General features: G+C 48.3%; 2 protein-coding genes across 4 annotated transcripts; one reads left to right on the top strand and one right to left on the bottom strand.

Annotated features, from left to right (window-relative positions):
* Window positions 1–530: 530 nt before the first annotated feature.
* Window positions 531–11,781, top strand: LOC133492125 (transmembrane protein 164). Of its 3 annotated transcripts, none has more exons than XM_061804095.1 (7): window positions 531–1,364; window positions 3,961–4,010; window positions 4,828–4,894; window positions 5,287–5,365; window positions 6,630–6,730; window positions 8,214–8,453; window positions 10,813–11,781. In XM_061804095.1, exons 1-6 carry the CDS (start codon window positions 927–929, stop codon window positions 8,418–8,420), a joined length of 942 nt encoding a protein of 313 aa, XP_061660079.1. In that variant the 5' UTR covers window positions 531–926; the 3' UTR covers window positions 8,421–8,453; window positions 10,813–11,781. The 3 variants fall into 3 exon arrangements, with proteins under 3 accessions (XP_061660079.1, XP_061660080.1, XP_061660078.1); XM_061804096.1 differs by having other exon boundaries at window positions 10,808–11,781; XM_061804094.1 differs by lacking the exon at window positions 10,813–11,781 and having other exon boundaries at window positions 537–1,364; window positions 8,214–10,015.
* Window positions 11,782–11,807: 26 nt separating this feature from the next.
* On the bottom strand, window positions 11,808–20,086 carry ammecr1 (AMMECR nuclear protein 1). Its single transcript, XM_061804093.1, has 6 exons — window positions 18,715–20,086; window positions 15,670–15,780; window positions 15,303–15,417; window positions 15,108–15,198; window positions 13,770–13,866; window positions 11,808–13,571 (listed from the first exon to the last, which is right to left on the bottom strand). The coding sequence occupies exons 1-6, from the start codon at window positions 19,206–19,208 to the stop codon at window positions 13,457–13,459; spliced, it is 1,023 nt and encodes a 340-aa protein (XP_061660077.1). The 5' UTR covers window positions 19,209–20,086; the 3' UTR covers window positions 11,808–13,456.
* Between the last annotated feature and the right edge of the window lie 969 nt (window positions 20,087–21,055).

The following is a 21,055-nucleotide window of genomic DNA, read 5'->3' as shown; positions in this document are numbered from 1 at the left end:
ATGAGCCCCAAAGTCTTTTTAGCCATCAGGCGTCACTTTTAACGGTCGTACGAACGTTTGCCTGTCTGTATGCGAAAGCCATGGTCAGTAGAGTGAACCCATCCAACTTGGCCAGGTGGCCCGGATGGAGTCACGTGGTCGAAAACAGGCTATACAGCGACTCGCTTCATCTGCGACGTATATCGTGTTTGTGGTTTCTAAAACATGAGTATTAAAAACCGAAAAAAGTACGAAATAATTTACAGGTTTTTATTTTCGTCACTGCATGCCGTGCGATAAAATAATAATTTGTTCTTAGATAAATGAGCTGACACCGAAAACTTCCCGAACATTTAACATTTCCGGAAATCCGAACGTGCCACCGACCCAGTGCGTGTTTCGATATGCCCACCAGTTTGTCTCGCAGGCACACATCAGTGTCCTTATCTTCAACGTAAGTGACAATCACGCTAGCAGATGCAACCAAACAAAGGCATCGCCATCGAATAAGAGGCAAAGGGACTCAACTACCCACGTGGGCGTTTCAAATAGAGTAGAGGAGCGTGGCGGAGCCAGTTTGCAGCGCAAGTCTGAGAGGCAACAATCGGGGATTAATCCGCCCCGTTGGGTGGCTAGGCTAGCTGCTAGCCGCTCGTTCCTTGGTGCAAAGTCGGGCTCGAACTTCCTGAGAGCGGGCGAGCATGCCGCAGATCATGCCGGCCACAGCCCGAGTGAGGAGACGGCGCAACTATTAGTCGCCTGCCTCTTCCGGAAGCTGGAAGTTTTTCACCCGCCGCCGCCGCCGCAGAAGAAGAAGGAGGAGGAAGAGGAAGAGGATGAGGATGATGATGATGGTTGTTGGCGGCTAATTAGCTAGCCGAGACGGGGCAAGGCGGCCCGTCCATGTCTTCCTCTCCACCGACTGCCACAGGGAAATCTCGCAGTTGATGTTTCGCCAAGAAGTCACTGTGACGTCTTTTATTCCGTCTTGTTCGTATCTTTTCCAACACGAGAAGAGGAACATGTCCAGGTACAACATCTACAGCCTGCTCGACTGGGTGTACGGCGGGGTGGACCCCAAGTTCGAGGGCAACGGGGGCCCAGACTGCGCCGCCTTCCTGGCGCCTCAGCAGCGCATCGGCGAAAGTCTGGTGGTGCTCCTCGTTTCCGTGTTGGAGATCGGCCTGGCTCTCAAGAAAATCAACCTGTCCAGAGAGCTCAGGGTGCTGGGGAAAGAGTGCACCGGGTCCAAGGAAGACAGCCTGGCCAAGAACTTGTTGCTTGTTGCGCTCTGCATGACTTTTGGAGTGGAGGTGGGCTTCAAGTTCGCCACCAAGACTGTCATCTACCTGCTCAATCCCTGCCATGTGGTCACCATGATCCAGGTAAGGCGGACTCTCCGGTGCGGGCACCGAGCACTCTGATGGCGTCACACCTCCCCGCGTGGGGGCTATTCTGATATTTGGGTGACGCGATTTACAAGATGGGGTGTCACCACCAAGCATCCGTGTCAACGTGACTTCGGACTGCTCCGTCAGAGTATTGCGAGTTGTGGTTCCGCCGCATTTGTTCCCTCTTTTGCGGTTCCTCCTTTTCCAAAGTGAAAGTTTTCACAAACGACAACATGCTGTTGTTTAGCAATTTCTCTAACTTCCTCGTGACTTCTTGTAAGCGCATCTCATCGGAGATTTGCGTCGCATCAACTTCTGAGTCAAAAGCATCGGCGCAACGATCCAGAATATATCTGCACCGTAGTTTTGTTTGGCTTCCAGGTCTCGGACACTTAAGGATGTGGCCCGTTATTTCCTCGCACGTGTGGATAAATGACGCTACGCAAAAGCAATGACGGGTTGGACTTACTGGTTCGGTTGTTGGCCTTTGATCGTCTGGGCTGGCTTTTCATTGATCGCCTTCCCCGTAATGCAGCTAAGAAATATTGTGGCCGTACTCCCGCGGTACCCTTCCTCTTGTAGCGCGTACGTTTTCGCCTCGCTGACGTCGTCCTTTTTTGCAGAGGTACCAAGAGAGGAACTGTGGTACTGCATGCGCAAGTCCGGTGTGGCGGAAAAATATGTTGGAATAGTACAGGACATGTTGGCGTGTCAGAAGAATTTAGGGTAGCGGTGGGGCTGCATCAGGGATCCGCGCTGAGCCCCTTCCTGTTTGCAGTAGTAACGGATAGGCTGACAGATGAGGTTAGACTGGAATCCCCTCGGACCGTGATGTTCGCAGCGGATATCGTGATGTGCAGTGAAAGCAGGGAGCAGGTTGAGGAACAATTCGAAAGATGGAGGGATCCACTGGAAAGGAGAGGGATGAAGATTGGCCAAAGTAAAACGGAATACATGTGAGGGGCGGAGGAGGAGGAGGAGGAGTGAAGCTCCAGGGAGAAGAGAGTAGCGAGGGTGGACCACTTCAAATACTCGGGCTCAACAGTACAGAGCAATGGCGAGTGTGGTAAGGAAGTGAAGAAACAGGGGGCACAGTTGGCGGCAGGTGAAGAGAGAGGAAGAGCATCGCCCAGGATGGAGAAGGAGGGCAAAGTCTACAAAAGAGTGGTGAGGCCGGCCATGATGTACGGATTAGAGAAAGAAACAACAGGTGGCAGAAATGAAGATGTCAACAGGTTGGATAGGACTAGAAATGAGCTCATTCGAGGGAGGGACAGCCAAAGTTGGATGTTTTGGGGGGACCAGGTTAGAAGAGAGCAAGACTGAGGCGGTTTGGACGTGTCCAGAGGCGCGAGAGTCAGTACGTTGGTAGAAAGGTGCTGAGCATGGAGCTGCCAGGCAAAAGAGCAAAGAAAAGCTTGATGGATGGACATGTTAGAGAGGAAGATGCACGAGATGACACGCCTAACGGGGACAAGCCCAAAGGAAAAGAAGAAGCCACCAACCGGCATCAGGTGAGCACAATGTCGGCATTAGCCGTCAGTTTCTCTCTCAGTCCACAATATCTGGAGGAGGAGTGTCCACAAGAGTCCACTCGATCGCAATTACGCTCAATTGACTCAAAAACGCAATCATTTTTGACTCCACTTGGAATAAGAAAGCTCGTTTCTTTCCACGGCAGTGTTTCAAGAATGGGATTTTGCCCTGGCTCTGTTTTCAAGAGTTTTGTTGGTATAACAGATGGAACCTAATCATAAAGGACTCGGTCCAGACGGACGATGGACTTTCTCAAAGAAGCTCGCCAAAAAGTGCGCTGCTTCGTTTCGGCGGGCAAAAATACAAACGCACACGTGTAGCCAGCGCCACAGCACATAAGAGTACACAAAAGTTAGCCCTCACGCTGACCCCGGAGGTGTCCGCTACTGTATTTCAGCCTCCAACATGGCTGCAAAGATACGTTTGACTCCAGGTGTAGTGTCAGCGGCGTGGGGAGGTTTTGAGACCACGTGACTTTTTGTTTAGGACGCCATTTTGGTAGGCACGCTTCGCATTTCTTGGGATTTTCGTTCAAAAGTTAAGTGTACGATTATTAACTGTGCAATGGTGCTTGCTTGAAACCATCGCAAGATATGATTTGAACTTCCATTTTGTTCCCCATCCTCACAAATTTACAGGAGTCGGATTAGAGGCGGGCCCGAGCCGAGATTTGAACGCAGGACCTGCCGTTCCGCCGACCGGCAAAATGTTACGGGCTTCGGTTTTGTCATCTGGGCTTTTGCGTGACTCAGAAACGCCGCTAACGCACACGCTGCAAATAATATCGCAACTTTGTGCGTCTTAACGGTCGTTCTCACATGATGTGTTTTAAGCACGCATCATTAGAAACAGACATCCTACAAAGACCAAATTGTAGCGGCCACGTCAGCCGATATCCGAGCTTGAATTCCTATCCGACGTGCGCTGCGGTTGTCCTTTTCCGCTTTCCCGGCGCTCAATCTCTCATTTGTTGAATGAACATTTTTCACCTTGCCGTTCCTTTCTCAGCACCCGAAAAAAGCCAAGTGTGCAACTTTGTCTTTGTGTTCCGCAGATCTTTCTGCTGGCCTGCCCGCCGTGCAAGACCGCCATGATCGTGTTTCGGTAAGCTCACGTACGTAAACTCGTAGCGCGACTCATTAAGCGAAAGGCGACGAGAACTGATGGGTTCAGCTGTTCTGCCTTTAATTATACGAACGGTGCGGATCAAACGGACGAGTTGTCTGGCAACGTCGAGCCCCCGCCCCCCCCAGTCTGTGGCACGCTTGCTTCGCTATCAGACAAAAGCCAAGAGCAAAACCCAAATGTGGCCTGATGTTTTTCCATTCATCTGCAAATGAGAAAATTTGCATCTTTCATTTGAATAGCAAGCGAGCGTACGCCTTGTCATATCTCACCGTTTGAGTTAGCGTTTGTCGACTTGGCAGCAACTTCTTTCTCGTAGCGCTGCATCTCCCTCGGGGGGGTTAAAAGCTGGGGAAGTTGACTTTGCCGCTTTACGGAAAGTGATCAGTGTTGGCTCGTGCGTACTTCACTCACATCGTCACTCCTTGATCTTTAAACGTGGTCACGCAAAGCGCCAACTGTGGACACTCATGACGAATTTGCCGTATTTTGCCCTTCGGACGGTTGGCTTCCCGACCGTTTTGGTGTCGTCGCTCGGCCCCCGGCCGCGAGTTGTATTGCGATTCGGACCGCGCGGAATACTGCGAAAGGCCGCTTGTATTAAGTGAGAGCAAAAAAAAAAAAAAAAAAAAAGCTAACTTCAGGGTGCACCCGTCCGACATTTTCCTAGCTGTAAGTTCGCACAAGTGTGAGATGAGCTCGGTTAGTAGTTGGAGGCGGTGGCGACCGAACCGGGTCGGGTCCCCCGTACGATGACCTCGGGATGTAAACGTTTTTCGCTTGTGTGTATTTCTAGGCTGCAGGTTCACATGTTGAACGGCGCGCTGTTGGCGTTAATGTTCCCCGTGGTCAATACGAGGCTGGTAAGCAACAATGACTCAACGTGGCTCCGTCTTCAGCTCATTTCGCAGTACTTTGTTAACGGTTAGATTCCATATTTGTCGGCACTCATTTGTTTGACTTTTGGAACAAAGGCCTGTTGGTATCCCCGAAGAATGAAGCAATTTGTTCTTGACAAGATGGCGGCCACAAGAACATTGCGTCTTATTCTCGCGATTTTCTTTGAGTCCCTCCTTGTGTCGCCGTGGTGCACTTTACTGCCTCAGCGAGCCGATCCTCAAAATGCTCTCATTGCTCTTCCAAATGAGGGGAGGAATATAAACAAAGAAAGATCGCGAAAGGTTACTAACAGAAGAATTTGCGTGCATTGTGTCGCCGTCCGCTGACCCCTCCCTGTTGTCTTTTCTGTCTTCAGCTGCCCTTTGAAAAGGAGATTTACTACATTCAGCACTCCATGCTCTACCTGGTGCCACTTTACCTGTTCCGGAAAGGAGGTAAGGCGTCGACCTCGGCCCGCAGCGCCCTCTGGCGTCCAATAGTCGCCGTTCCACTCGCTGTCCCTGGTTTACTCGTACCTCCTGGTATAAATCCAAAGAAAGTCGACGCTGGCGCCCGCTTCCCAGCTTCGCTCACCATTGACAAAAGGACGTGCGAGGTTCTCATCGGCGCCTTTACTTCCCCCTTAATTAACCTTCCAGAAGGCTAAGCTAATTGCGCGACTGATGGGTCATCCTAAAACCACCACTCGGGATTGAAGTCCTGTTCTGTGAGAGTCTCACAGTGAAATGGGGGCTCACCATCAGCTTATTCTTATTACTTTTTCAACTGTATATTTAGCGACTGTTATGCCCTGGTGTGTGACGAGTCACCGACGGTGTAGCGGTACACGCGTCCGGCTTCGCTTCCCGCTCAGCGACCGTTTGGGGTGTGGTCCGCCTTTGCCCGAAGTTAGCCGGGATAGGCTCCGGCTCTCTCCCCGGATAAATGCAGCGGGGGTTGCGTCAGGAAGGGCGTCCGGCGTCAAAACTTATCTGAGATGACACCGAACGGGACCAGCCCAAAGAAATACATACAATGCCCTCGTGTGCTATTTCATACATGATACGATAAGTTGTCTGATCGCGTGTGGCGTATTCCAGATGACACCCGTGTATAATATCTGTCGTGACCTGGGAAAATACAAACAAACGGGGGGTGGTCGCAAGTTTTGGTAGCATGAGAAGTGAAAGAAGCTCGGCTAACTGTTAGCCTCGCTGGTCACGCCATTCCGCTCTGGTTGTCATTTAGCGCTGCACCTTTTCCATGACAAGAACCCATTGCCAGTGCTCCTCTTTGACAAAACGTTTTATTTTAATGGCAGCCATTTCAAAGAAGTCGTTGGAATATTTGGACTGGCTTATTTTTGACGCGAGGCCCAGTAGCCGCTAAAAGTCACTCGCGCTTGCTTGCGTTGTACTGTTTTCCAACTTGAGGAACACAAAAAGATGTCATAAAACAAGCGCATTTGATGGCTTCGTGCTTACAGCTGTTTTGACTTGGAAAAAGCAGTCGTGAGGAAACAGGAAAAGCCAGTTTGGCCGCATATCCGCTCACCGCAACAGCAGCGGAGAAAAAAAAAAAAAAAAAAAAAAAAACTTGTCAAAGACTATAAAGAATTGACCTTTGGCCTCTCCGTCCTGATACTGCACATAAAAGTTGTTTTGACCCTACAAACGTCTTTATTTTTGAATGCTTTTCTTTTTTTCTTCTCTTTGTTAGGCGTGTACAAGCCCGAGCCCCTGGGAGACATTTGGTGGGCGCTGCTGTCCACGGGCATCCTCTTCCTCTATCACTTCCTCTTCTTACAAGTCCTTGGCCTGGTAAGACGGCGCCCCCTGCTGGGAGAATATCATCGCTCACAATGCAGTGTAAGGGGGGAGGGGCGGGGGGGGGGGGACAAGTCAGTGCAATCTGTAGGCCGGTCCCGAGCCGGGATAAATGCGGAGGGTTGCGTCCGGTGTGAAACTGTCCCAAACGAATATGAGCGTTCGTCGAAAGAATCCCACACCGGATCGGTCGTGGCCCGCCCCCGCCACCGTTAACCCGCAGGCCGACGGTGGAAATTCGGCTACTGTGGGTCGAAGACAACGAAGACGGGGAAAGCGGATTCGTCGGCAGAGGAAGAAGAGGAACGCGCAGAGCCTACAACCGAGTGGAGGGACTTTGAACGTCGGGACGATGACAGGAAAAGCTCGGGAGTCGCTTGACACGATGAGTGCATCCAAGAGAGCAGGCGGGAAGTTTAGGAGCAGGCTTTCAATCTACCACGGAGTAGATGGGAAGAGAAATGAAGTATCGGGTTCGGGTGAAAGGAGGAGCTGGCTAAGAATGTCTGGGAGGTGAAAAGAGGATCAGACTGAGTGATGAGGCTGAAATTTGAAATTGAGGCTGTTATGTAGAATGTGATTAGCGGCGAGGCCCCACAAGTAGGACGTGACCGAGAAATTCTGGAAGGATCCAGATGAAATAGTTCTGAGCATCCCAGATAGAGAGAGAGAGAGAGAGAGAGAGAGTTGTGATTGGCGCAGATTGGAATGGACACACGTTGGGGAAGGAAACCGTGATGGCCAAGTACGGCAACTTTGAGGGACAGGTGGTGACCTTTGCAAAAAGGATGCAAACGCCGGTACTGAACGCTTTTTTTTTTTCCCAGAGGAGGCGGGAACATAGAGTTACCCAAACACGCGGACGACTGGAAGGTAGCGCCAGGGGAGACGGGCGCTCGACACCGTCGGACGGTGGGCGGGGGTGGGGGCGACTGGAAAGATTGGACGCACGCGCTGGAAAGGAGACCAATGAAGATTAGCTGGAGGAGAACAGAACATCTATGAGAATGGAGGAAGATGCAGGACATAAGATTGGCCCACGTGGAAAAAGGACCTGGACAGCAATTTTGGGGGAAATATTTTGTTTTCGCCACGCCTTTTGGATGACCATTCACCATCGTTGCTTTGATGAGGAAGATGATGATCACGTTTTGTTTTGTTTTGTTTTTTTTTTTCCGTCATTGCAACTTTTACCAAACTGTCACGTTCAAGCGGCTCGGCGGGAATCCAGCAAGCAATATTTTGCCTCTCGCCGGAACAATATTTGCTCTCAAGTTAGCATTGGAACGGAATGAAGCGCCGCCGACGCAGGAAGTACAACTGGCGTGTCTCCGACAACCGGTCGGCATTTTGGCATCCTCGGGACAGCGGCCCGCTGCGGCCCACGTTCAGGGAATCAAAGTCAATGAGAAACAATTTGGAGAATGTTCAAGCGTGACGTGCTCATATCCGTATTTACGTCTTTCTTGGTCTGCAGATGACGGAGGTCAATCTGAACAACATGCTGTGCCCGGCCGTGTCGGACCCCTTTTACGGGCCTTGGTACCGCGTGTGGGCGGCGGGCCACCAGACCCTCCTGACGCTGATCCACGGGAAGGCTCTGACGCTGCTGTCGCAGCAGGCGGCCCCCGCGTGCAGACACCTGCTGGACGCGCTCGGACTGCGCGGCAAAAAAGTCGACTGAGGCGCCGACGTCCGCCGGCCTTTTCCGTCGCTGGTATTTTTATTTTGCTTTTATGGTGGTTTTTACTGCAATCCATCCCACGTCTGGTCCGCGTACGTACGTTTCAGAGCTGCCGGTCGTCCTCAGTCTGCTCGGTATGTACGACGATTTTCACACAACTGTCATAGTCGTAAGTCATTTCTTTTGCTGCCTTGTTTTTTTTTGGTCTGCTGCTGTCACTCTTCTTCATGTGCGAAATGTGCGAGGTGACGCGTTATTTGCGCTGTCACTTCCTGCTTGGAGTCGGAAGAGCGCCGGCGAGGGTCAAAAGTCTTGAATGTGGGGAAACGAGTGTGCGTTTTTCCCGTCCCCTTCAGCCATTCAAGTGAAGCGATAAGGAGGGAATGTTGTGTGGCTGTCAGTCGTCATCACTGGAATTTAGTAGAATGGGGTTCAAAAGTGGAAACTGGATCTTTATGTCCGGAAGGTGTCCTCTATTGAAACATTCAAGAATTGTCCCATCTTTTTGGATGAAGTCCGGTGCATTCTGTCATGTCCTCTTCCACTTCCAAGGAAGTCGTGTATTTTTTTCCTATTTGTATTTTGTTTCCACCGAGGCGTTGTCGTACGTCGGCAAACTTCAACTTTGCGTGTTGCTTGGCGTCCGCAAAGAAATTTCACTGGCTCCGCCAACACCATGATCCCAATGATCTTTGTGTCGTTGGGTGCCGTTGATAAGGAAGTATTAATATTTCATCAGTCGGGTTACGTATCATTTCAAGTGTGTGGGATGCATCGTTGGAGCATATTACATATACGTATATATTGTACTTCAATGTAAAGAAGGGATTTTTTTTTTTCTACTCTTATGGGACAATGTGTGGTTCTTAATTAAAGTTGTTTGAGTTGAGCAAGGTCGTTGGGATTTTCTTACCTCCGAGCAATTCTGTGCTCATATTTGGGACCTTTAAAATATTGACTTCATCTTTGTAAAGAATATCGGGGTCCCTGTACTGCTTTAGTTTCAGCAACTTTTGTACGTGCCTTCTTGTGGGGAATTGGTTATCATTTAGACAGGCCAAAGAATGAGTGACATTAGCTGGAAGTCGGCTCGAAACCTTAACAATCAGAATGGCGGACGTTCATTCATTCATTTTGACTAACTAACGGCAACGTCCTAAAAAGGGGGGGGGGGGCGAGGGGGATCTCTGCTCAAATAAAACAAAACACGCTGTTCTGAGTTGACTTTTTTTATTGAATAAATGATTTTAAAAGATAACTATTTAAAACATCTTCACATCCACAACTTACATACTCAGATAACCCAGCCAGCTCTATATTTCCTTTGACCCATAACTTATTTGCATTTTTTTTTTTTTTAAATACATTTCAATATTGTCTTTTTTGCTTTTTTTTTTTTTCCCTTTTCCTTGCTGGGGGTCTTCCGATCATGATTTTTATTGTAATGCTCATTTCAAGTCTTATCAAACAAACAGCAATTCAAGGATAGGAGGAAGGTTCTAGCTCTACAAGGTCGGGATCTCATGGGTTCCCCCATCAACATTTTCAAGTTACTAAAGCAGAGTAAAAACAAGATTCCCAAAAAAAAAAAAAAAGACAAATGATGGTTGGTATGAGGAGTCACGCCAGGCAACCCTCGCGGCCGCCGAGGCAGCGGCAACTAAAAAAAAAGTTCATTTTGTACAGTGACACGTCTTCAAAGTCAGTCAGTGTCTCCAAACATAGAAAACCACTCAAATAATTTTCAAAGTAGATTCAAAAGAGTCTTTTGAAAAGAACTTGTGATGTACAAAAACAGTCATTTTCTGTGTTCTTTTTTAAATCCCACGTAGTAAAAAGGTTCACACATGTTTATTGTAGTTTTTCTTTCAATTGTCTATCATTATTGAGTCTTTGTTTTTTTTTTTTCTTCCTCAAACTACGACTCTACTGTATCAGTGCGATTGTACACCAGTGCAGCTACTGGGTCCAGAGTAAAGAAAACTGGGATTTTCATCTTCAATGGCATTAAAAAATAACAAAAATCCATCTTTTATACAAGGTATAACTGCTGGTCTTGTAAAGGGGGGAGGGTTGAACAAAAAAAAAAAAAAAAATGTATAAACCCATTAAGCTAAGAGGCACACCATGGGAGTTTTTTGTTGTTGTTTTTTTAATTAGAGCAATAATAAAACTCCAAAAAATGAAGACATATGCAACCATTTGTGAACATCCTCGATGCTTTCAATGACACGTCATTGAAATGTCGGGTTGCTTAACAAGTCCAGACAGTTGAGAGATCAAAACACACGCAAACAAATGATTTTTTTTTTTTTTTTTTGATGATGATGATGATGTTTTTGTGTCAGCTGCAGAGGTGTCTTTTGTTTGTTTGTATGTTTTGAAAGGACAGGAAGCCACCCACGCCTGAAGAGCAGCATTTAGGACACGGCCGCTCGCATCTTTGGTTGAGTGGAACAGAACAAGTTAAGACAATCTCAGGCGACCTTTGGCTGACGCCTCCCTAAAGAGCCGACAACGCCCAACTGCTACGACAAACGCCGCCCCCGTGAGGTATCAATGCTTTGAAATTGCAAACCAGTACACAAGCAACGCCTTCTACGTCAAAGTCACGATGCAAAACGTCGGGCTACTACCGCGTTTGAGAATTTGCTCTTTCGTCACCAATTCAGCAGCTGGACGATAACGGAGAATGTGGTCAGGAGTTGGCGGTTGTCTTTTTTGAAGCAACATCCAACCTACGCCGCGAGGTCGGTCCTCCGTGGTGTGCGTAAAACGGAAAAAGTGAGGGAAACGGAGGAGGTTTGCCCGTGACTTCTTGTCCTCTCAAAGGCGCACGGCTGTCGACACGGGTCGGAACAATGAACAACAAAAACATATCTGCATATTTCAAGGAGAGTAAAGGTAACTAACGCATGTAAGATTCTCTCCCAACAGATCTCAGGTGAATGCTGACAGTACATTCTTTAGGTTTGCCGCTTTTCATTGTCAAAATGCCAAGGAAGGAAGGAAGGTTCCTTTTCCCATAGGGAAGTCAGTCCAATAGTCACCCACCGTGGATTCGATGAAAACCGGAGGGGGGGGGGGGGCTACCGTTTTTTTTTTTTTTTTTGGTGGTTTTCCTTCAATGGTTAAAATGTGCCACTTTGCGCAGCAATAAACTGAAGAGAAAATCTTACATGTAACATTTCGTTTAAAAGGATATGATATGATGGATGAGTCCGCATGACCAGTCACGAGTTGTGACCACCCCAATATGAGGTCTGATAGCACCATATTTGTCTATTAACTCTCTTAATGCTTTATAAGAGTGTCCGAGCATAATATATACTGTGTGTGTGTGTGTATATATATATATATATATATAATATATATATATATTATATATATATATATTTCATGAAGAAAACCATAGGTCTCATACTCATACATACATGCAACGTGTTTCCATTGCATGTGCATACAAAGACATATGTCAAAGAGAACGGTCAATTTGGTTTTGCAGCAGATCATTTCTGGTTGTGCTGTGATTAAATGGAGCGGGAGAGCGACGCTTCCCCCCCCCCTTTTTTTTTGGGGGGGGGGGGCAAATCATCCACTCTTCCCGTGGTTTGACCTTTCAAAGGTCGCGGGGGCCAGGTAGGACGCGTCCGATCGACCCACGCGTGGCACGGGAAGTACGAAACGGGGGTCGGAGGCGGAGCGTCCTCTCTCGCTCCATTCGCTTTCAACGCATTCATTTAAGGCAACACAACTTTCGACGTCATTTCGGGTTGACTGTGGATGGAGTGCTGAAAGCCCTTGACGTTTTTTTCTTTTTGCATAAAGAAAAAAAGTGAAGAATCTGCCAGTTAGTTAAGTAAAGTAAAGGCTGTTCCAAAAGGTCTTGGTCAAGTAGCAAGAACCTCTCTCCAAAAAAAAAAAAAAATAATCATAATAATCTATAAATTCCAGTCCGTCAAAGCAAAACGGGCAATTTGCACCACGTTGGGACCATCCCTTCGTACTAATTCCGTCGCGTCTTCACAGCTGACCAAACAAAAGAAGCTGTTGGAACACATCGCCCGACGGGGACACCACCTCTTCTGCAAAAGGACACGGACGGTACACCGCACGCCGGAATCTGACTCAATGTGTGCTGGAGATCAAATATGGCTTGACCCGAAACGACAGCTTGCATACGCGGACTCTGGATCTGCTTCTATTGTTCGAGGCAGACACGACGTCTTACCGCCAGGAAACCCAAAAATATTGAAAAATTCACCTCACCACACTCATCCTCCCTCAAAGATTGAGAAACAAAGCACACACACAAAAGTAATGCATAATAAGGTCAAATCCCAATTTTTTTGGTGTTAATGTCAATATCCAGACCCAAACACAAAAGGTGCGAGCTCACGCGATCAACGCAAACTGCTCGATCGCGTACACGGCCAAATATAAACGGTCATCGACAAAACTAAGAGTTGAAAAAGATTATAAACAAATTCTGTGTCACTCTTTTGTCCACTTTTTTTTTTTTTTGGAGAGGGATCAGAGGAGACAAGACAGCCTTTGAGAATAACAGTCCCCCCCCCCCGTCCCCCCTCCCAGCTACATGGTTTACATCAAGTCAGGAGGAAAAAAAAAAAAAAGATTACACATAAAACAGTAGCAAAGCCCACTTAATATTTCCCCAGGGATTATGAATCCACCCTATGAGACGAATCTGTTTGGATTTGCTGAGTGCCTTGAGAATAAAAATTCAAATTTAAAAAAAAAAAAAAAAACAAACAAACAAACAAACGAACGAAGGGCTCGACTTGACATACGTATGCTGCAAAAACCACAGGCCAAGAAAAAGCGCCGAGGAGGCGAATTTCTCGCCGGAATCAATCGACCGTTGCCAAGTCGACGTCTCGGGAGACAGTCGGCACGGCAACGGAAACTATCATCATAAAATGGTACAGTAGTAGAAATAGCTAGACCAGGAGGGGGCGGGCTCTCCCGGGAAAAGGTCCGCAGAGAGGTCCAATGATTGGTCATGCGGCTCGCTGTCAGGAATAATGGTTGTAGGGTGGGAGGGGGTGCCCGATGCCGTTCTGGTAGTGGTGATGTTGGCGGTGGGCTATGTACTCCGCGTAGCCCATCGTCATCTTCTCGCTACGGTACCTACAAAACGCCAAAAGCCCATAGTCACCACAAATCTTCCGACTTCGCTCGCAGCTTCTTCCATTTGCTGCGCGCAAAGAACGCGAAAAGCGGCGACGACCCGGCGCACTCGCCGGCGAGTTCGGCTTGCTGACGAAAAGCAGAGCGCTCGCTTCTATTCTGACAGAATCCCGTCACAGCGCTGCCGCGTGAGCTTACCTGGTTAACTTGATGGTCTTCCTGAAATCATTTGTGATGGGAGCTTTGTAACCTCCCTTTCGGAGTAAGGAATCGATGGTTTGAATGTGGTCCCAACCTGCGGGAGGAACGTTGACACTTTCACAAGAGAGAATTGCACTTTTGGCCACTTTGATCCTTTTGTGCATCCCCACTACCAAAAGTAGAGAAAAAAAAAAAAAAAACACTAAAATAACTTGAAAACGACAAAAGTATTCATCAATGATGTAATGGGAGCGGGGGTGGGGCACTGAAAATAAGACCTTGGCTTTTGAAGTGTTGCTTGACAATCATTTAAAAAAAAAAAAAAAAAAAAACGCGACAGAATTAATGATGGGATCGTTCACTTCACGGCCGTCAAAGGATTTCTGAGGCTCGAGAACCCGTCGACGAGCGCACCTTCCCGTTCCTCCTACAGATGGCGCTTGAGAAGATCGAGGCCCGTGACCCGCAGGCGCACCCGGCACTGATTCAAAATATCTGGTGGCGGATGTGGCACAGCTGCCCACTGGGCCCCCCCCCCCCTCTGTTTCACACTTGGGACAGCGCACTCGGTTCTCGGGATGCTTTTTGGTTTTTTGCTCTCTTCCATGACCATTTTCCAGGCAGCTTTGTGGCTTCTGGCCAGTTCCTGTCTCACTTTATTACGATTTGCTTTCCGCAGGGCCCGGCAAGAGGTCCGCTCCGGCTGAAGGTAACGACGGCCGGCGTGATCTCACACCGATGCGGGCGACCTTGATCTTGGAATTGACCTCAACTTTCTTCGGAGGTTGTTCTCGACTCTTCGGTTCCCATTCCCGTCGTCGGTCTTTTCAAGTTGTCATACGAAATAATCTACGCGGCTGGAGTGACTGGAACACCAAACTCCTTGAAGCTCGTCTTCATGTCTTTACGCAGATGACGTTGACACGATTGTCAAGCGTTTCCTTCCTCATCTCCAGAGACGAGCGGGCTACACGCTACGTCATCAACCAGCAGATTACCAGTTTGAAAATGTCCGTGCTGCACATCGGAGGACACACAATTGTGCCTTTTTTCCCCAATATAAGTCCTCAATGTGTTCTTGGGATACCATTTTGTTTTTTGTCCAGGCCTCTTTTGCATTTTTCTGAACCTCAAATCTTCACTGGCTAATTTGCAGTACATTTCAAAAGTGTCGGCATACAATGGGTGTGACTAATGTCACAAACCCAAATTAGCAGCTAGTTGTCAAAATGGCTACTAGCTAAGAATTGGTCAACTTTTTAGTTCTCCAAGACGCTGGCACCTTTTTAATGACAAGAAAGTTGGCGACCTCCGGCAGGCAGAAGCGGATCTCACCTTGCTCCTTTGCGACCTCTGGCAGGTAGGTGGCGGTGCGCTTTGATCCTTTCTCATTGAAAAATTCAATCCTAATACCGTGAACACCCACCTGTCAAGACAAAATAAGACACGCAATCTATTCCAACATATGGTCCTATGTTTTATTACGAGTAGACATTTATGAAGGCGCACGTGCAAAGCTGCGTCGCTCACCTCCCAGTCAAGGTAGTCACCGACATCTTCAAAGTTGGTGAGAAGAGACACTGAGCAGAAGAGGCGAGGCAGCTCATCCCTTGTCATGGGGGGGAAGCGGCTGTCTTTAAGGGCACTGCAGTCCAAACAAAATAGCGTTAACGTGCGACTCAAACATTTCGCCATTTTCCTCCCGAGGAGGCTCAGGAAAAAAAAAAAAAAAAAAAAAAAAAAAACTTCCTTCATCTCAACTCACGCGGATAAGATTTTTTTTTTTTTTCCCCTCTCTGCTCAATTAGGAGCTACTTTTTCTTTTATACATGAAATAAGTACAAAACAAAAGCTTAAAAAAAAAAAAACAATGTCAACAGTCAGCAATGTGGCTCACCTGGTAAGGGTGTACTCCCTGAGTCCTGAGTGCAGATTCATGGCAGAAAATGTACCTATACAACCCCTCAACCGCTTGTCTCTGCCTATTTTCCATGTGACAAAAAGCGGGCTGAAAAACAAAAACAGGATTTAGTCATTTGGAATGGAGATCTGGATCAGTGATTCCCAAACAGCGTGCGGCTGGTGGTGGTGTACATTAGTGTGCCGTGAGCGCTATTCAGGTGTGCCGTGGGAAGTTATCCAATTTTATGTAATTGCTTAAAAAAAAAAAAAAAAAAAAAAATTCCAAGAAATAATGGATCTTTATTCGTTCATTTATTTATGCCAGTGAGGAACAATGACAGACAGAACAAAAAAAAATCCTCTTCTATTAGATGGCAGGAAGTACATACAGTCATTAATCGATCCATTTTTGGTGACGTTTACTTTTGTTGGTGTGCCGTGGGATTTTTCCAATTGTACAATATGTGCCTTGGCTCGATAAAGGTTGGAAATCACTGATCTGGATGAATGAACAGCTGATGAAAACAAGCTGATCATAGCAAAACAAAAAACAAAAACAAAAAAAAAAGGGGGGGGGGGACTGAGAAACAATTCACACTTGTCTGGGTAGGTACCTGTGAATGAAATATGCAAAGTCGAGCGAGTGAATCGACACCGCGGGTACATCCAGGCATGCATATCTGAAATGGCGTGACTATGAACCAACAGGGAAAAAAATCGTGCCACAAATTTCCACCAATTCTATAAGAAGTGTAACTGATGAAGCAGATGTGATTCACTTCAGCGGACGGCAAACTTGAAAATACCGGACGTTGACTGGCATTCGCAAAATTTGAATCATCAAATGTTTGTGCGTCATATTTGGCCGCTGCCACAAGTTTCCATAAAGTGAGCCAAACGCCGAATCAAAGTGTATTCAGCCTCCGAAATGGGAAAACTTAACATCATCATAATGTCACAGTCAGCTCTGAGCCATTTCTTCGATCCTAATTCAAACAAAACCGGTTCCGGAAAATATGCAACACGCAAATGAGTCAGCGACTTGACTGGCGACAGACAAGCCTTTCCATTCAGAACAGGGAATTCAACATTTCATGAAAAAACATCCAAAGCCCAAACGGCAAAATGCAATCCCATACTTAACGTGATGTCACCGACGACATGATGGTCCCTTTCCTGGGGCTCTTTTCTTTCACATTTATAATCACGCAGACGTGGCCTCGCTTTTTCTGCTGTCTTTCTTTTAGGGGAAAGTCAGCGGATTTTCCTCTAACATAAAGTCAATTTAGTCACGCTTGCGAGGTCCCGTCAGGGGAAACACTGCGAGATGTGTGTGTGTGTGTGTGTGTGTTTGTGTTGGGGGGGGCATTCTTTAATTCCACAATTTGAAGGTGGGCTGGCTGCACAGAAGACGTCATCACTGACATCTTCTTCATCAACAAAAGTGTTAAAAGTATGCCATGTCTGGCTCTTGTGTATTTTTTGGAAAAAATACTTGATTAAAATCAAATATTTCAATCACAATTGCGAGACATTATGGTATTAAGAAGTCCCAGGGGCCATAATTGGCAAATGCACAAATCAAGTCTCCACGGTCTGAAAAAGCGCTATCTGTGCCTCCCTAGTATACATTTCATCTTCAGCCACATTCACCCTCCACGTACCAGTAACAACATTTGCAGCTGAGATGACTGAAAGACAAAAAAGAAAAGTAGATTCTGGCTCGTTTATAGACGCGTACTAGTGTTCATTCATCTCAATACACACCAAAATTCCAGTTTGGGACTCAACTGGAGCGTCAGACGCATGCAGTAGTTTTGTGTTGAAATAGTGTCCATTTTTCAAAGTGCAAGTCACGAGATGGTCCTGTAAAAAGTCAGGAATTCAACGTCACACGAGTCATACGGCAACGCTTGAACCTCTCTGGTCGATTGCATGCTTGGAAACAGATGCAAACGATCTTCAAGTGCCTCTTCGTGAAGGCTAAACCATCGCAGACTCAACATATCACATTACAATCTCTGAATGAGATGTGCTCAAAAATGCCAGCTTGGCCGTGACAATTTACAAAAATCTAAACGAGGAAAACCACGATCTACTCTTGTGTAGTGTTAATTGCCACTGTCATCGTTCACGTTTAATAACATTTTGAAATCGGGTGCCTTAAGAAGTGGAAATATTTCGGCAAGAGACATCTTTCTTTGTTGTCCAGGCTAATGGCAATTATTGGCTCTTTGACTACACTTCCCTCGTTAGGAATATTAATTGGGGAAAACACAAGCATTATACGGTAAAATAAAATAAAATGCTGGAAACCTAAAGTAGTGAATGCCAGTCTGTAGTCTGTAAATGATTCCAATGTCATCAAGTGCTTCCTCATCGAGCGAGTAGTAACGCTGACTGAGCTAACCAAGCTAAGCTGTGAATGTAGCAATATGGAGCTCATTGAATGTACAACTAACAGGATTAAAAGCGTACGAAAACTAACACGGTGGACACCGGGACGTGTTTGGTGGAGTTATACCGCGTACGGTTTTTGTAATAACGGCCTTCTGCGTGACTTTGTGAATTACAGTGAATTTGGACTTCTTCCACCCTTTTTGTCGAGGCATGCTAATAGTAGCAAGTCGCCGAGGGGCTTAGCTACTGTTAGCCGGCGACGGAAGCGTGAACGGCTCATATATGGTAAAGAGGCCGAAAATCGGGACAAAAATCCCAACGGGACTGCACTTTGACGTGTATGCACATGAGCGCTGATGAAAAATTCTTTGGAACCAGCATGTAGCGTGTTCGCGTCGCGTAGGCCCCGGTGCAGCCGGTAAGGTTAGCTTGGACGAGGCCCCAGATTTCAACTGGCCGCCGTCGGGAGATTTTCACATTAAAATCGCTCATGCCAAATATTTGTCAGACGTGACAGTTTGTGCCTCCAACCCAACTCGGTACACAAAGGCTCCGAACGGTGCCGCTAAAGGCTGTTCCGACACGGCGGCGTTCTTGTGAGCATGCAGCAAATTCACCAAGACAATAAAGTGGAACTTACTAGGGATCGTTTGTAAACCTGGGTGTTCTTGGAGGTTGGTATCCGTACAGATGGCAATAAAGCACGTCAAAGCAGAAGCAGCACATCTCCGCCGAAACGACCATTTTTCTGCCGCCACTTCCCGATCCAGGTCCAGGTCCAGGTCCAGGTCCTGGGCTGAGATTCGGGGCGAGACCGGATGAAGTGTAACCGGCCGGGGCCGGGGCTGGAGACAGAGACAGAGGAGACAGAGCGCCCGTGCCGCCGCCGCCGCCGCCGCCGCCGGGTCCCCCCAGGCCGTTGGCCCTGCTCACGTTCGGCGCTCCTGCGACGGTCGCCGAGGAGCCAATCCCCAACTCCGATCCACAATGTCCGGTTCCTGCCACCCCGCTTCCCGCCCCCACCCCGCCGGGACCCCCCGACCCGGGCGATCCCGACAGCTTCTGCTTCTTCACCCCGCAGCACCCGGCCGCCATCTTGGAACAATCTGCACCTACACACCGCTTCCGACCCATAACCGTCACTGCGGGAAGGATGAGGATGGGGATGGGGATGGGGACGGGGATGGGGATGGGGGTGGAGAGGAGGTCGACGCCGACGCCGACCGCACGTACGAATCCCGCTGCGTTGGCACGTATGGCGGACAATACTGTCACGCGATTCTTTTGCCGTAGTCCTATGTCGAAGCGGGGGCGATGCGACGAGAAAGACTGCAGTGTCACCGGGCGAAAGCCTTCATAGCCGGTGAGTTAGCTTCGGGCCCGGCTCAGTGTCACAGTCACAGTCAGTGTCAGTGGGCAACCAAGCACTCGAGTTCGAGCCCCGTGCGACAGCGGCCGACAGACGGAGTAGCCTCGGGGCAAAGCTCTTCGGATGGCGGCCGGGAGATCAAGTACGCAGTCCCCATAAACGCTTCAGCACCGTCGTGGACGCTCGTTGCTCGACAACTTGTAATTACGCGACACTTTGTTGCTGGCATCTGTCAGCGCGGGGCTGCCGTGGCACAGTGGAGCGCGTCGGCGGCGCAGCGAGACATTTCAGGAACGTGAGCGGCCACTTTTCACCTGCATCGCAGTCCTGCTCTTGGAGCGGACTCAACGCACCCAAGCCGCGTCACACGCCGAGCGGAAAGTTGGCGCTGCCTGGCGTCCGGTGCACCGCGTGCATAACGAAGCGCATTGTCGTCCTCGAGCCCGGGAGAAATCCTCACTGCGCACCAGTCTCTCGACCTCCTGCCGCTCGGTGCCGTTCGGGTAGGAGAGCCCAGCCAGTGGTCAGTCGCTCCGTGAGCACAGGCGGCGTCGGCGCGGCACGACCGAACCGGATTCTCGAAATTCGCTTGCGTCCTCTTGGTACGCACAGTGCGCTTTTTTTTTTTTTTTTTTTTTTTTGGGCTAGGGGGCCCGGGGGGGGGGGGGGGGGGCAGCGCGTGTGCAAATGCGCGTTCCTCTAAAACTGCGCGCGCACCCGTGACGTTCGTTCGTATCGTAACGAAGATGCTAGCCAGGATATCTACAAGGTGCAGCGATAATGATACAAATTGCAAAATGATGCGACGTAACAAACTTTCAGTGTTTCAAAAAGATGTTGCTGTCTCAAATAACACTGAACAGTCACAGAATAACAATGTGGATCACACCGTTGCCAAATACAAATTCGCTAATAAAACTATTTGAATTCATACCTCTTTGGTGCTGTCATTGAAAACAAAAACTCAAATATGTGATGTGCAGTACAAGTCCTTAGTCACCTTAGTTTGTTTGGTTGGGTTAGTGTACCTAACGATGTCATCCAGCGGCTGTCTGTTTTTGTGCCATCTGAAAACCGCCAAAGTATCGAAAGTTAATCGCAACGATCACTTCTTTCATCTCGCTGAAGGATTCTTCGATCGCCTTTTCCGTCGACTTGGTCTGTGTCTCGCCTCCTCCCGTTACTATGAAGGGCTTAGAAATGACCTCATGAGAGGGAGGGACAGCCAAAGTTGGAGGTTTTGGAGAAAAGCTTCGAGAGTTCCAGACTTCCACGGTTTGGACGTGTCCGGAGGCCAGAGAGGCTGAGGATGGAGCCGCCAGGCAAAAGAGCGAAAGAGACGTGAGGGCTGTTGGCCTTAGAGCGGAAGACGCGGGAGATAAGAAGGGCCCACGTGGGAAAAGATGACACGTCGTGGCAAACCCCCAACGGGACAAGCCGGAGGGAAAAGAAGAAAACCAAGGGAGAACAGAAACGTGACGCATTCGTGTTTGTGTCTGGTTGTTTTTGTTTGGTTGTTTGTTTGTTTTCCAGAGCGGTTGTTGCGTAAGCACCTTTTTCCTCCCGGCCAGAACGGAGAGTCACTCTCCATTTGTCACGGAAGGCTGAAAAC

Source organism: Syngnathoides biaculeatus, chromosome 18 (assembly GCF_019802595.1).
Source record: "Syngnathoides biaculeatus isolate LvHL_M chromosome 18, ASM1980259v1, whole genome shotgun sequence".
NCBI classification, from domain to species: domain Eukaryota; kingdom Metazoa; phylum Chordata; class Actinopteri; order Syngnathiformes; family Syngnathidae; genus Syngnathoides; species Syngnathoides biaculeatus.
Note: the sequence above shows the minus strand (reverse complement) of the source record. Positions and strands in the feature narration are given on the sequence as shown.